At 31.4% G+C, this 17,564-nt stretch overlaps 2 protein-coding genes across 2 annotated transcripts in view; both read left to right on the forward strand.

The window, feature by feature from the left end:
• The first annotated feature begins 5,656 nt into the window (after nt 1-5,656).
• On the forward strand, nt 5,657-7,037 carry LOC124534302 (lipase 3-like). Its single transcript, XM_047110066.1, has one exon. It carries the CDS (start codon nt 5,821-5,823, stop codon nt 6,973-6,975), a length of 1,155 nt encoding a protein of 384 aa, XP_046966022.1. The 5' UTR covers nt 5,657-5,820; the 3' UTR covers nt 6,976-7,037.
• A 4,046-nt stretch (nt 7,038-11,083) lies between these two features.
• Nucleotides 11,084-17,564, forward strand: part of LOC124534117 (cationic amino acid transporter 2) — a 28,104-nt gene continuing 21,623 nt past the window's right edge. The window contains exons 1-5 of the mRNA XM_047109809.1: nt 11,084-11,390; nt 14,284-14,532; nt 15,651-15,779; nt 16,594-16,749; nt 17,172-17,276. Coding sequence (XP_046965765.1) covers nt 11,297-11,390; nt 14,284-14,532; nt 15,651-15,779; nt 16,594-16,749; nt 17,172-17,276 — 733 coding nt within the window. The 5' untranslated portion in view covers nt 11,084-11,296. The remainder of the gene's footprint in view (nt 11,391-14,283; nt 14,533-15,650; nt 15,780-16,593; nt 16,750-17,171; nt 17,277-17,564) is intronic.

Below are 17,564 nucleotides of genomic sequence, written 5' to 3' on the forward strand. Positions count from 1 at the left end.
TTCCAAGTCGAACGTTTTTTTTCGAACGAAGCCATAAACATAATATATCTATACATCAGTTCAGTAGTGTTATTTCTAATTTTCTTTTAAATTGATAAAAAAAAAGAACAAAAAAAATTATTTGTAAAAATTTACTAACCAACTAAAATTATCTACATATAATTTATCTTACTATATATACATACATAAACCATCAAAGTATAATGATGTGAACTCAATTTAGCGAACCAAACAAAACACTATTAACAAATTACATGTCGCACTTATATCGTTATCGACCTTACTGCCCAAGCCCCGAAAGAAAAGTTAATGGCCGTTGAATTGAAACTAGCGCACTTTTACCCGAGGGTAAAATGAGATCTTATTACTAAGACTCTGCTGTCCGTTCGTCCGTCCGTCTGGTATATGTCACCATTCACCAAACTGTATCTCATGAACTGTGATAGCTAGTCTTGAAATTGGATGGATGAGATTTCTGCGGAATTTAAAAAAAATATTTAATTGGTACTCCCATACAACAAAAAAGGTTTTTATGCCAATTTAAAGAAGTAGTTTTCGTAGTTGTCTTTTTATTTGTTGTAGCCAATTGTACGGATTGAGTAATTCCCTAAACAAATACTAAGATTAAAGTTATATAAGATGGTGTTGTATATTATATTTTTAAGTACTCATTTGTCATAACGATTCAAAATTATCGCCCCGCAATATATTCTAGTAGATAAAACAAATGGAACGTAACAAAAGGTTAAAAACCAAGGAGTAACATTCCTAGATTTTTATATACAAAAAAACAAAGGCAGCCACTGATGGTACTTAGTTTTTTACATAAGGAGTCCTCAGTCATGTTCGAAGTTTGAAAGTTGCCTTTGCTTCGAATTACAAATGTTTTTAATTTTACCACCCAGGACGGCATTGAAGTGGATCCTTGGCCATCGGATGTTGGCGCCAAAATCGAAACCGATATGTATTGGAGAAAGAATTTGCTTCTGTATCGACTCTTGAAACTGCTTCAAGGAAATGGAGACAGGTAGGATAGCTTATATTTGTATGTCGAACAGCATTATTAAATCTCTCTGTAATAAAATTCCGAAGATATTTCTAATTTTACCGTTTCGTAAATTCAAAACATTTGTAACAAGTAAAATAAAAAAGCATAATATTTACATGATTATATGGATGATGAAAAAGCATGTAGCTAATACTTATAGAATTCCAGGCTAAATATATTATATACTCATATTATTGTATTTAACTTGCACAACTTTGTGGGTATTTTAAATGTGGGATGAGTAACTACTGTGTTTCTTGCCGGATCTTTTTGATAGAATCTACATTACGAACCAGTGGATTTATACTAGTATAAAATATTTTTTCTAAAAAATAACACCGATTTCAAAGTGATCACCAAAAAGTAACAAAATAATTAGATTTAAACATGTATTATTGAAATCGTCCGTTACCACAGTTTACATAGCATATTTAAGGTTGGGTCTCTCTAGTGAGCATTATTCATACTCGTGTCCGATCGTTTGTAAATATTTTTACATTTTGTTTTTCACTCAAAATCGTCCGACTTCAATTGTTAAATTATTAAAATAATTAATAAAATTGTTCTAATATATATATTTAAAAAATCTCACACTTCTTTAGATACAACGCGGAAGATGAACCAATGATCAAGGATAGCGTTGATCAGAACATGTCAGAACTACCGGATCTGAAGGAAGCAGCTGAGAAGAAATGGGTGACCGCTCTGTCTACTAACTCGGGCAAGAGCAACAAGACCCCGAAGTCCCGACCTCAACCAAAGTGGAATTCAAAGAAGGGCAAAGGTGGGTTGATAATTGATGATTTCTTTGGAGAAATTGTAGAAATAATACGATTTAGAGTACAAAAATTAAAACGGTTTATTGAAAAAAGTGCAATTTATATAACAAATCGACAAGCGCTAGAAAAAGTTAAGTTAAAAATAAAACCAATTTTAGAAATCCCGTATTTAATAACTGTTATAATAAAAATAACCATGTTATCTTATACTCATATCTAATTCAATTTTCCTTCCAAAGTTCCAAAAACAGTTTCATCGACGTAAAAACGCCATTTTTTCTCAAATCCATAGTGAATATCGGAGATCATTCGAGGAATCTACCGATGTCGATGTCGTATTAACGAGTATGAAACGCAAACGACGCGTCATTTTGTTATATTATGTCTTTTGTTTTATAATATGTAATGATAAAAAAATATTTATTGTTTTGTAATACAGCATATAATAATAATTAAGTAATGCTTGACTAACAATCTTACAATTAACATTATCTTTTTTATTGAGAACAAGATTATCGTCAGTCTTACAACTTATGAGCTGAGATGACCCAGTGGTTACAACGCGTATATCTTAACCGATGATTGTGGGTTCAAACAGAGGCAAGCACCATTATATATATGTGCTTATATTGTGTTTATAATTCGTCTCGTGCTCGGCGGTGAAGGAAAACATAATAAGGGAAAACTGCATGTGTCTAATTTCATAAAAATGCAGCCACATGTGTATTCCACCAATCTGCATTGGAATAGCGTGTTGGAATATGTTCCAAACCTTCTCCTTAATAGAAGAGGAGGCCTTATCTCAGCAGTGGGAAATGTACAGGCTGTTACTTTACTTTACTAGGTTCATAATTAATGTGTAGTAACGGTGTATTTCGATTTAAACATGTAAGTATACGCTGTTATTTAATTAGAAATACATCTCATTTCAGGTACTCCGATGCTGTGCTACTTCAAACTTTGCTCATTCCGATCTCCGATGTAATTTTGGCAATTACAGACATTTGAGTGAAGACACTTATTTTTCGGTACCTGCTTAGTTTAATGAAATTATGTTTCACGTCTAAACCTAATTTACCTTGCTGTAATCATGTTAATATAAAATCTAGAATAAATTTCTTAACATAACACTGGGTTTTTTTAATCTGTGTACGGATACAGGTAAGTTTAAATTCTTCTGTTTGGCGTTTATAAAGTTAATTAAATTGAAATAAATTATATATAATGTATTCTTTGGTGACTTTTATTTTATTAATTTGTCTGTATCGCAATTAGTTTGAAAAGTTTTTGGTGGAACTTAAAAGAGTAACGCCAAGACTTTGATCAAAATGTGTTTTAATAATATGTAAATCTATTCGCTGAATGTACAGTCGGGGCAAAAAAAGGGTTCGTCACCTTATAATCTATTTTCGTGTGCTCTGTACGAGCGATAATCTGCTTTACCGATCGAGAATGACTTATTCCGTCGCAATGATTTGATGTTTAGATTCATAAGGTACTAAGAGTTTAAGACTTGAGAAAGGAATGAATTGGAAAACTGACGAAGGTTTTCTTACTCTGACTGTACTTATATATTATATAATAATAAGTTCAGAATTTTTACAGAAGATTTATCGCGATTTTTTTCTGAATACTTGATTTAGTGGGAATATTTACAGATCATTGTTACTCTTAAGTTTTATTAATTCAGTAGCTGAGCCCGCCAGTTTCTTGTAAGTTTGAATAGAAAAAAAAGTTATTGTTGTAGCTTAAGTTACTCCTTATAATATAAGCTTTCTGCCAGTAAAAGTACCTTCAAAATCGGTCCACCCAGGTCCAAAAATTGTAAAAGATGTTATTTTAATATATGAACCGTATATGTATTCATATTCATTTCATAAAAAGCGGTTATTTTAATATTAGTATTAACTACTTTATTAATCAACACAATACAACACTATACACACTTATAACTTAATATAATTTGTAATGACTAAGGCAACAACGACACGTCTACACTGTCCAACGCACTATTCCGAAGTAACCGATTCAGCTAGCGTATCCCTGTAGTTGCCTCCTACGAACTTCACGCTGCACAGTGCTGCCATCCGTTGAGATGAAATTTGACCGGAAATCAGACGGCGATAACATTAGAAACAGACACTCCAATTTTATTATATGTTTACATAATCGAAAATGAAGATTGATGTTTTCTTTCAGCGGTTCTCAGGAGGTAGGGAATTTCGGCAACCAATATTAAAACTAAATATTAAATGTTGAATAATGATTTTTAAATAAAATTTGATTTTTAACGCTAAATATACGAGCACGTTATGTCCGGAAGAGTGTAGTGAATATGTATTAGGTGATGGGCAATATGTTAAATTTAAGTGGGGTCAGGTGCGGCGAAGCGACACTAAATAATGTAAAAAGTGTTATTTAATGAGTTGAGAACATATAGTTTTATGTTTTGTATTATATATTTGCCTGGAAGTGGCTATAACTTCGCCAAAATTGTAAGCTCTTTTAGTTAGGCTACATCCATGTTTTATTTTTCTCTTTGTGGAGTACAATAAAGCATAAAGCATATTCGTCTTTTGTTTAATAAATAACAGGTTACAACATTTGAGTTAAAAAATTCGTTACGTTATTAGCACATCTCTGAAATAAAATACAATCCAATGACTGATGCTTTTACAAGCACTTTGTAGTTACTCTTTTTCAACATTTAAAAATACAGTCGTGTTAGTTAAATGCAATTATATATGTGTGTAATACATCCTGCCTGGAAGTCAACGAGTATTAATTCCACGCTTATTTTTAATGTCTGTTGGTATGATATATTAGTAATATTGAGAACGTAGTATTTTTAATTGTACGAAATGAGGTTTAATTGTCATCTTGACATTTGTTTTTTTTTTATTAAATTCAATATTTCCTTTAACATAAAGTAAGACTCATGTTGAAAAAAAAATACCTATCAGACTGGTTTTTGCCAATAGCTGTTGTTATATTAATTAAATTTATTTTTATCTATCAACAGTTGGTTTGCAATTTATTTTTACAACCATGTCTTATGATTTTAAAGGTTATTATGGAAATTACTAGGTACCTATTAGAACGAACACAGCTCTACTTAGAAATAAAGCGATCACTTTCAGACAGTCTCATGTTGAATAGGTTATCTCATTTTTTAATTTCATTCATTTATCTTTCATACAAGCTCTAAATCATTCTTTCATTTTACAACGCACTATTCAATCAATAACAATCTCCAGTGAAAATTCGCGGTCATTCAAAATGGGATGTAACAACGTACGTAGTTCCTGCAGTAAGCGAATTGATGCAAGGAATGGTAGAGAATTCTTACGTAGTGGTGACCACTGACAGCACTCAATTTGAAGATATTGTTTGCTACAGAACCATTGGCTGTACGATTAACGAGCATGGGTGTTTCTAATATTAAAAAAAAGATTTATTGTTATGATTTAAACTCTTTTTATTATTGGTATTATTATTATTTTTTAGTTATTATGGTTATTTTAATATAATAATATTACTTGATATAGATGATTATTCTATTGACGACAGAATAAAATGATTGTTTATAATCGCCGCGATGTTTTATTCATATGTCGTTGTATTATTGTTCAATCACATTAATCGATCTTGATTTTTTAATCAAGATCGATTAATGTGATTGAATTAATGACTTATATAGTTTTTATACCTAACAAATAAACATATAAAATTGTTAATTGTGACGACAATGGTTTTAGTTATAAAAATGCTATCGCTAAATACATTCAAATTAAATAAATCGTTATTTACGAACAAAAAAAGGGTAACATTCGTTTAAAAACGTAATTATAAAACGATTCGTTTAAAACTTTGTTTTCAATTACTTTATACCTCAAGGTTTACGATTAATAACGGCAGAAACATGGAAGTTAAAGTCAGTAACCATTCGAATAACCGACTTAACGTTGTGTGTGTGCTTTGTAAACAACAATAATGAAGTTAATTATAATTTTTTTATCAACATTAATGGTTACACTTAGTTTATTAACGCGTTCGGATACTCCAATGGACTTCATCGAAATGGCAAACGATTCAGGCTACCCTGTGGGGGAGTACGATGTGGTCACACAAGACGGATACATATTGAAACTGTTTCATATACCCGGTGACAAAAGTAAACCAGTTTTATTGATGCATGGCGTCATCGACTCCGCTGATACTTTCGTTTTAAGGAAAAAAAGATCTTTAGCTATCGCCCTGGCTAATGCGGGATATGACGTTTGGATCGGCAACAACAGGGGTAACAAGTACTCTCGACGACACCAATATTTGGATCCGAATACGGACAGGGAGTTTTGGGATTACAGTTTTCACGAATTCGGCTATTATGACCTACCCGCCATTATAGATTTCGTACTCGATAACACTGGAGCGAAGAGTTTGAGTGCAATAGGTCATTCTCAAGGTAATTCAATATTCCTGGTTCTCGGAGCAACTCGACCGGAATACAACGAAAGGATAAGAGTGTTAGTGTCTCTCTCGCCGATATGTTACCTGAATAACTTGAAAAATACCGCTTCTCAAGTATTGAAATTATTACCAGCGATTACCCGATTCCTCTCAATTATAGGACAAGAAGAGATTTTCAGTGAGGACACAGTGTTCGCCCGAGTGTTTAGGTATATCTGTGGAAGTAAAAAGAGTTACAGCTTTTGTACGAACGAAATTCTTTTCCGCTTAGCGGGAAGTGACCCCGAGGAACTAGAAGTTGACTTCTATCCCTCCGTTATCGCTCACTATCCGACCGGCACGTCTAACAAGAATGCCATACACTTGTCCCAGGTTGGAGCCAGACGAACGTTTGCGGAATTCGACTACGGATATCGAAATTTGGACATTTATAACACGACTGTTTCTCCGGAATACGATTTGAGTAAGGTTACGATGAAAATCGCGTTGCTGGCTGGGTTGAACGATGAGCTATCGACAATAAAAGACGTTACGTTATTAAGGAATAAATTACCGAATGTCGTGGAATATAGTGTTGTGAATCATAAGAAATTTAACCACATAGATGCGGTATGGGGAAGGAATATGCATGTATATCTTTTTCCGATTATTTTTGACATTTTGTCAAAGCACGGGTGAGGTCATCAAACGATTTAAATATGTAGTTCCGGTTCTATTCTATAATATAAAGATTTATACTTTTCTAAGTTGTTTAATTATAAATTAAATAATATTCATGTAAATTAAGGTAACGTTCAACTCCAAATACACTTTTTTGATATAAAGTTTAGGCTATTGTGAAATAATGACAACATTTGAATAAAGAAAAAAAACTGGCGTCGTTAAAAAATGGAATACGCAAGAATTATAATTTTGCTATAAATTATTGAATGAACGAATAGTATATAGGTATGTTTGCTTTTTTTTATATACGGTATATATCATATATGTGTATAAATTAAAAAAATCTTATTACTTCCTTGGATTTAAATATGGACGCTTTCAAGGCAAACATCATTAAAATTTTTATAGTTACATTTCCTAAATATAAAGAAAACGTAGCCATAAATGTATACCACTGATGATAAAGTAATAATAAATTATAAATGAGGTCGCATATTTTGCTTATATATATATTTCATAATTTTTTATATGTATATGAAATATACCTTAAAAGATAGTTGTTTTAAAACTAGTCTTGTTACATTTAGAATTTTTTTAATTATGGCTGCTTTTGCTTGACTTGTTTAATTATCATTTATTATTTTGTTCTATTTTCGTTACTATAGATACCTACAGATAATTTGCATAATAAACTTTAATACAATAATAATAATATGCGAATCATATTAATTATTTTACGAGTAAACAAATCATCATAATGTAGTATAAAACAAAGTCGCTTACCGCTGTCTGTTACTATGTATGCCTAGATCTTTAGAATTACGCAACGGATTGTGATGCGGCTTTTTAAATAGATAGATAGACTGTTTCGAGAGGAAGGTTTTTGTATATACTAATAATAAATGAACAATATTGTATACAAATAATAATAATTTTAGAATTTTCTAATGTGATGTCGTAAATAAACATATGCTGTATATGTATATTTAGTATCAGTATTTCACCGGAGCGAAGCCGGGGCTGGTCGCTAGTTGATTATAATATTCGAATATGATAATTACATAAACATAATCACGTTATGGAAGGTGGCTCAAATATCCAAATAACCTATAAATAAAATATTCGACCGAGTATCGCTAACGTGCTCCTCAGAATTGTTCCGTTCTCTTCCGTTCCGTTACTTTGTCATGGATCCTATGCTCAGAACCTTACCAAACTTCCACCAAACTATCCTTCAAGTATATAATAAAAAAATAATCATCAAAATTGGCTGGCGTCAATAATGCAAATTTAAGACTTATATCGTTTGTGCTTGTGATTATGTTGGCTATATTCGGATGTACTTTTTTCGTATTTATTGCTATTTACATTTATTGATATTTACATATTTCTTTCATAATATCAATATACCTATATATATTTATATACAATACTAAATGTTATCTTAATTTATGTACATATACAATTGCAATAAGCGTTGTAATCGAAATAAAAATAAAACTTAAACAAATATTGATTTACTTTAGTAAGCACTATTTGATTTGCTTCGAAGAGTATAATTAATGCAAAAGGTTGTGTATTTACACATTAAAATACCTTGAAAATTTTAAAAGAATTGAATGATCTAAGTATATTTACTATTTAGAAAGTATAACACAAACAATATGGCAATCTGAAAATAATACACAAACAATAATAAGTAAAACTCAAATGTCTGCTTGATATTTCTGTCACAAATACTATATAGAACACTAGCTAGCTGTGATCGCTACTTTGTGCGAGTTTTTTATTGAACAAAGAAATATATGTATATATATACATATATATTGTAATGTCATTATGTCAGTGAAAGTCCCGTTAAAATCGAGAATGGACCAGCCGAGATTAGCCGGAACAAATAGACAGACCGATAGACAATTTTTTTTTATTTTGTTACATACATATATGCATTTATTTAAAAGCGGTTATTTTAATATTACAAACAGACACTCCACTTTTATGATATGTATATATTATGTCAATTCGTTTAGACAAACGTTTATTCCATTTATATCATTAGTATACTTATAATGATATAAATGGCTATCTACTATGGTTACCTATATAAAATACGATACTTCACAGTAGTCCAGTAAGTATTCTTTTTTATAAATTAGCAAACAAATAAACAGTTATAATCAAGCAAAAATGTGAATAAGGAAAATATTGAGAAAAATAATATTTATTTCCAACAATTAATAATCGTATTTTATCAGCGTCATCATATTGTTCGGAGCAATGACCATTAAACACCTAACTCCAATTAAATTGGTTTGCAGTAGGTATGTTAGTAAAATTAGAGTCAGCCCAACACATATCAATCGTGACTCTCAATAACATTTTGGTATATAATCATTTATATCATAAGTTAATAGTTTAGCGTTAGCTTTTAAAATATTACAAGCACTGATATTGCAGGAGCCACAGAGCCATGCCCAATTTATCCGTATCTCCAGATTCGAAATTACATATCCACAAGATCCCTAACTTTATTACTGTATTAACACTGGATTACTCTTCCAAAATACAATGATGCTTCTAGTTTCATCTGGACTCATTTACGTGCATCATTGCACAAACCTAAGTAAATCATTAAAGTTATTAAATCAATAAAATAAAATAAAATTGATTGCAAAGCTGAGGGCAATCAAACTTAATTATATTTAAAGTGTTAGCAATGTTTCAGACAAGATAATATTCACGACGTCTAACTGCAGAGTAATTTAGATTAGTTAGCGTTATTATGTATGTAGGTATGTTATGCGGATTAATTGTTGTTATGACCGACATTTAAAATTCCGAGATTGTTTAGAGGATAAAATATTTAGATCATTGCCTTTACTTTGTTCGAAATTGTGTATTAAAAAAAAAAACTAAATGTTGCATTAGTATAGTTGGAAATAGAATAATTTATTATGAAGCGGAGACGTTGCGAATACATAATACTTAATATATGCAACGTGAAATGAAAAAATATATACATATTATATTTTTAATTTCAAATTCATCCTGAACAAAATATTTTATCACAAAAAATATTATTTTTTGATTTTTGTATACATATTTTATTATAAAATTTGTACCTGAATAAAGAATATTTTGATTATAATTAAACTGAGTGTTAAGGAAATATAAAAGCGAATATGAGTTACTTAAAATCACGAAAAATTTGTTATATATTATTGAAAGTCTATTATGCTGGACATTGGAGATTTTATTTAGTCGTAAAGTATTAGCCACGCCATAAGTGGTACGCTAAAATACAGAGATATTTTTGTGTCTGATGAAACTAATAAAATTAGATATTATTTTCTTATTAACTCTATATAAAAATTTCATATTCGAAAATAATTCCGTAAGTAACAGACATAGACAACACATAATAGCGCTTTCCATTAAAATAAGAAAAATGTCAGAAAATAAAACGAAATAATAGAAACCTCATGAAAGGCATTAAACTATGAATTGAACAGAAATCTCAGGTAGAAATGATCTACTTAATTCTAATTGAACGTATTTTTTTTGTAGCTGACGCAACACTATTGACATTAACGTCACAATTGATAGGAATGTTACAATATCGATATCGATTAAATCCTAACATAATGTGCATGGTGTTTGAAAATTTACTTAATTTAAATGTATATCAAACATGGGTTTTCACTTAAAATTCTTTAATAAAACAGTGTTGGATGGATATGAATTATTTATAAAACACTAGGTTTGTTAATTTTCTCACCTATAAAGCTCCAATCATATCTATTCTCTAATTATTTTAATCTCATCAGCAACATGAATAATGGAAGGTTAAATTGGAATCTTTATGGTATAGAAACTTCCTGGAATAGTAATAGCAAAATTATTTACCATACAATGATTGCCTTTCTTATTATTAAATATTGATAATTTTTCAATTACAACAAATGTTGATACTGATATTTGAAGAAGGTAAGTAGTCTGTGTAGGTATACCACAACATTTAGTAAATAAAATAAAAAATCTTCAGTAAAATATATTATTTGATACCAAACCATATATTTTCGATATCGATTGAGTTTATACTGTTGAATCACTATTTGTGTCCGTACTTGTCACTGTCAAGATTCTAGTTATATTGTATATTCTGCAATATTGCATTGCTGCAAGATGCTGATCTTTGCAATACGATAGATCTTATTCGATGAAACAAACTATCGCTTACCTATCCTTAATAGGTTACTAAACGTGACACCGAGTTGTTTTAAAATAGATACAACTCATAAACAGTGTTACTTATAGGTTATGAAGTGTTGGAAACATGAGTTATCAAGAAGGAAATAATTATTCAAATGGTGACTTTGCCCCCCAAAGGGGTGTCCCAGAGTCGACAATAAGAGAGGCATACGATGAAGGTAAGGTTCATTGAAAAAAATAACAAATATGTCACCTTTAAAAATACGCCGGGTATCTTTGACCTGTTTCTTTTAAGAATGAAATGTTGAATTTCTGCTTCATGTTTAGGTAGACAGAGTAAATATGTAATATTTATAAATAGTTTTTTTTTTTTAATAAATTTACACTTAACCTTCCTCGGTTCTTCGGGTCATTTTGACCCGAATCTGATGTTTAACTGGCAATAAAAGTTGTAATTTTTAATATAATTTATTAACACTTCAGGACAATTATTAATTATGTATTCACTCTATATAAGCACTATAAAATTATAGAAATGTCTCTTATCTTAGCTAGAATAAGTTTTTTCCATCTTAGGTTCTTTGGGTCAATAATACCCGAGTATGAAAAAAACCCTCGGGTCAAAAAAGCCCGTGTTCGTTAACAATAATGCTTTGTTGAATTTTAAGGATATAGTTACAATTTATAAATATTAGTCAAACCTCAATCATCACTGATGTGTTATTGTTGAAAGTAAATTGAGAAAAATATTTGTTTACATTTGCATGCGGTTACATTACATTAGTTTCGTGAGACGATTATTTTTATTTGATTCATTTGTTGTTTGGATCGGACGACTTCCGCTAGTGTTTGAAATGGCTCACAATTTGACTAATTCTATGATTTCGCAAATTCTAAACTACGATATAAATTCTGAAGATAAAATAATTAGTGAAATGGAGAATTATCCTAAACCTGTGTTTTCATCTACTGTTGCATTCAATTCAAAAATGGTTCTCGTTTCTTACATTCCTAAAAAAATAAAAATGTAATTCTGTTGAGCACAAATCACAAAAAAATAGAAATACATCATTCAGAGCAGAAGAAACCAAAAATGATCATGGACAAGAAAAGGTGCTGTTGACTTTCTAGATAAAATGGTTTCGGCCTATAGTTGTAAACGAATGACAAGAAGGTGGCCAATAGTTCATAACATGATTGATATTTCATGTTTCTATAATTTCTTATTATACTGTGACACCCATCCAGACTGGAGACAGTTTCTAGAGAAATTAGACATGGGATTGGTAAATGATCACATCGAGCGTAGGCAAACTCTTCTTCGGACAAATGCTTCACGGGAATTAGTACTATGAAGTACGAATACAGTCAGATGTTACCGAGACAACTAATACTTCAACTACTCAGAGTTCTAATAAAAGGAAAAGGTGCAGTGTATGTCCACCTTCGAAATATGTAAAATCTTCAAAAATCTGTAAAAAATGTAAGAAATACATAATATGTCCAAAACATTCTGAAGTTTTGTGCCTTTCGTTTTGCCAAGATAATGAGCAATATAAGTATAATATAGTCGTTTAATGTAATTTTATTCGTATTTAATAAATATGATTTAAAAATATTAAGATTTAAATATTAGATTTTGTATTTAATTCAAAACAATTACTCCATATTTTTGCCATCGGGTCAATATGACCCGAAGGCCTCAAGTGTACATTGTATTTGAAGAACCGAGGAAGGTTAAAAGAGTGATAGTGATTGACAATGTTTTGAAAAGTTTAATTATCCTGAATGTAACTGAAGAATGAATGAATGAAGAATTAATAATATATTATGAACAACTATAAGATAAATTTATATGATTTAAGTATTCTTATATTTCATAAATATGTGCAAGTTTTTCAATATCTTAATCTTTTATGAGTAAATGCAATGAAATCATTTATTTTTATTCATTCTAATATGGTAGTTTAGTTCTAGTATAGTCTTGGAATATCACTTAGTGAGGCATTAAGAAAGTCTTAAAAATCTTTTGTTTGACTAAGAAAGATCACTATAACAGTACTTGCACTTTGATGCTTGTTAATTGAAAATATACTCGACCAGATTAAACACAGAACTATTATATTCTATTACAAATAATTATATATTATTCAAGAGCTGTTGGCAATGTACAATTTAGCAAAATTATTAGCAAATTGCTGGGAATACGGTATAGCAATGTCTATTAACGTCACAAATATTTTAAATCAGTCATATAAAATGTGATCTGGTTATGTTTGTTAGTAAAATAAAGTAGCAATGACAATTTCGACAACCAATTGACTTGACGGTAACCCCATTTATCACTAAGCATTCTGTATCATATCAATCAGACCAATTGTAGTTCATTCTCTGCATCGGTCATTAAACGTTACTTACGTTGGTTAGTGTTGAGTGATTTGCGCTATGTGGATTGTATTCTTGACGTTTCTCGGTAACAAGATTTTTAAATACATATTATATGTTTTTTCTAATTTTATTTTTATACATATTTATTTTGGTATAAGTATTGTTGATGGTAAAATTAATTAATTAACAATTTTTTTTTATATGGTTTTTATATGATTTCTAGATATATAATATTATAAATATACTATTTCAAGTTACCTTTTCTAAGTACATATATTAAAATGATGTTAAGCATTTTTAAATATTTTATTTAAGATTAATATTTAATAAAACGAGATGAGATGGTCCAGTAGTTAGAAAATGTGCATCTTAACCAATGATTGCGAATCAATCATTAGCATTAGCGTAATTTGTGTTTATAATGTATCTCGTGCGCGGCGGTGAAGGAAAACATCGTGAGGAAACATGCATGTGTCTAATTTCATCGAAATTCTGCCACATGTGCATTCCACCAACCTGCATTGGAACAGCGTTTCGGAATATGTTCCAAACCCTCTCCTTAATGGAAGTGGAGGCCTTATCTCAGCAGTGGGAAATGTACATAAATGTTATAATATCTTGCATTGTGATTTTGTATAAAAAACACAAACTACTATAACACTTTCGTTTTGTCAGTTTGTATGTATGATACTTTATATTTACTTGGTTAACTTTTATTCTTAGGGGGGATAAGGGCAGGAGCAGTTCGCGTGGCGCGAATCGCATACGGCATCTTATCCAGACGTAAAGCGGCCGAGGAAGGTGTAGCGAGACTCGCCCGGGTTCTGTCAGCGTTAGATCTCACAGCCCTAGGAGTAGGTAGCACACTGGGTGTGGGTGTGTACGTGCTGGCTGGCGACGTGGCCAAGAATTATGCGGGCCCAGCAGTGATATTGTCGTTCCTGTTGGCAGCGGTGGCAAGTGTTTTTGCGGGTAAATTTTATGTTTAAATTTGAAATTATTAATAAGGTTACTGTAATAAGTAAACATTTAATACTTATTGGAATATTTGTTATAATATTGCCTGCTACTTAGTAACTAATTTCATGACTAAAACACAGAAAAAATAAATAACGGTAACATACCTCTATGTGACAGGCGCTTAACTTAATTATAACTCCTGTAAAAATATTTTTTTCCCTTACAAAGTGTATAAAAATAAAGACAATCCGTCTGTTTCTTTAATCCTAAATTGTCCATATGATGCTCTGACATTTATAGACTTTGGTACTGTTATCACTTCCATAACTCCTTGAACTAAATATCGAATATAAGAAGTTATTCCTTAGTTTCTTCTTGCTCTGGCTGACTGACTGATGAATTGATCGCATATCAGCCACATAGCTTTGTCATTTCTGGATAGATTTGGTGGTATCAGACATTCTACCGCCGAACAATAATATTTAGTATAATATTATCATATTCTATGAGTTATCTTGATCTACACCATTGGTTCGCTATGTAGAAATAAGGTCGCAAAAATTGTACGCCTCATCTATTTAGGCTGGATCCATGTTGTATTTATATATTTTCTTTTTAAGGTGTACCATATGGCATAAAGTTGTGTTTTGGTCAGTAAGACTGGTGAAATGTAATTACAGGCACAAGGGACATAATATCTTGGTTTCCAAGATTGGTGGCTTATTAGCGATGTGGGGAGTTGTTTACATATATTTCGGAGTAACCGTTCGCGATCAGGTATATATATGTCGCAGCCAACTGTTTAAATCAGCCAGCTAATTAAGCAGCTAGCCACTTAATTAAACGCCGGCTCCTAGTAAAGGGCTAAACTTCAGTCAGCCATTTTGTTGAACACAACGTCCAACCACTCGGCTGAACGTTATATCGCCGTCTGGCTATCTAGGGTGACTGAGATTTTATGCAGCATGAAAAAAAACCAAGTAACTTTAAATAATCACTTTTATTAAATTTAAACCGTGGGATCATTGGTGGATTTTCTTTTAAATATTAAATGCTTGGTTCGGGTTTAGAATATCATATTCCTAATACCTAACAGCGATTTTTTTTATTATTTTGTTGTTTTAACCTAGGCTTGTGCTACGCGGAATTCGGAGCTCGTGTGCCCAAGGCTGGTTCAGCCTACGTGTACAGTTATGTGTGTGTCGGAGAGTTCATTGCCTTTATCATTGGATGGAATCTTATACTCGAGTATATAATCGGTGAGTTTTAATCGAATAAGGTTCTATTTATTAATATTACATAAGTCATATATTTGCTTCAAATTTGCGGTAATCATAATTTAAAACACATGAAAATGTAGGTAGTATTTAGGTGTAGTCAGATTTAATCATTGATGGCCAAAAAAAATGACACCTATTATAGCCTTTGACTAAATAGGAGGATATCTTTCAGGTACCTGCTGTTAAGTTTGAGTACTCTTAGCCTTTTCGGTCGTCTACCGTATTTGGCAATGAATGTGTTCACAAAACTGTTCCATATTTTACATTTTATGGTTTCTTTCAAGGCAGATGGTAAAATGTATCTAATGATTTCTTCTTTGGTCAGGTCATAATGCACATTGTACATTTAAGAGATTTTCATACTTATATAGTACATACTACATGCATATATTAATAGGTCCTATAAAAGAAAATTGAGCTATTAAGCTGGTCTTTACTTTTCATGAATTAAAATAAAGTTTGAGGAGTTCCCTCGATTTCTCCAGGATCCCATCATCAGATCCTGATCTCCTGACAATGGGACCACCTGTAAAACATGCCCTTTCAAACAAAAAAAGAATTGTCAAAATCGGCCCAGCCATCTTCGAGTAATTCGGTAACATACATAAAAAATAAAAAAAAGGCCCCGACGAATTGAGAACCTCCTCCTTTTTTTGAAGTCGGTTAAAAAAGATTAATTTTTTAATTTCAATATCCATAATCAAGACCAATCTTATATTAGTGTAATATCAATTATGAAGCAAGTTTACAACTTCTCCATCAATTATTTAAAAAAAAAATCCTCTTATCCAAGGCGCGGCATCCGTGGTGAAGGCGTTGAGTGAATACTTAGACTCGTTGTTGGACAAGGCGATCTCCACGCAGCTGCACGAGTGGATGCCGATGCACTCGCCGCATCTCGCCAAATATCCCGACTTATTCGCTTTCACTGTCATCATGACGTTTTCTGGTAAGTTCTGTCAAATAACCCGCTTAATTTCGGAAGTCTTCCAATGATAGATTCTCTAGACTTAATTTTTTTTTTAAAACATATATGTACATTATTAAATATATATGTAAATATATAAATAAATAAATATGTGACAACATCACATACATTACTCTGATCCCAATGTAAGTAGCTGAAGCACTTGTGTTATGGAAATCAGAAGTAACGACGGTACCACAAACACCCAGACCCAAGACAACATAGAAAACTAATGGTAATCTACATCGACTCGGCCGGGAATCGAACCCGGGACCTCAGAGTGGCGTACTCATGAAAACCGATGTACACACCACTCGACCACGGAGGTCGGAGGATTGCATTTAGAACCTTATTTCTTATATCTTAAGATTCAAAATACAATTTCATTTTATGTATGTTTTCAGTGGCTCTCGCGTTCGGCGTTAAGGAGTCTACGAAGTTCAACAATTTTTGCACGGGTGTTAATCTCTGCGTTGTACTGTTCGTCATTATCTCTGGCTCATTTAAAGGTATATTGTAATGAAAGTTAATATTATAAAGAGGAATTAAACGACACGTGTTTTTTATTGGATTGACGCGATGTAATCGGCGAAATAATCTCTGATATTCATGTTTTAATCATAGACAAATATATATATTGAGTTTCTTGCCTCTTCTTTATGGTAGAATTAGCATTTCGAACATTTAATAAAATTCTTAATAATGATGCTTTTAAAAGTTTTCGTATATAGGTAAAATCTACGTTTAAATAACGTATACTCAAGGTAAACGAATTGAAATGTAGAATTATCACTTAT

The sequence above is a fragment of the Vanessa cardui genome, chromosome 12 (assembly GCF_905220365.1).
Source record: "Vanessa cardui chromosome 12, ilVanCard2.1, whole genome shotgun sequence".
Lineage (NCBI taxonomy): Eukaryota > Metazoa > Arthropoda > Insecta > Lepidoptera > Nymphalidae > Vanessa > Vanessa cardui.

Coding starts and splice junctions, on each gene's coding strand:
- LOC124534302 (XM_047110066.1), top strand. CDS start 5,821: ATGAAGTTAATTATAATTTTTTTATCAACATTAATGGTTACACTTAGT.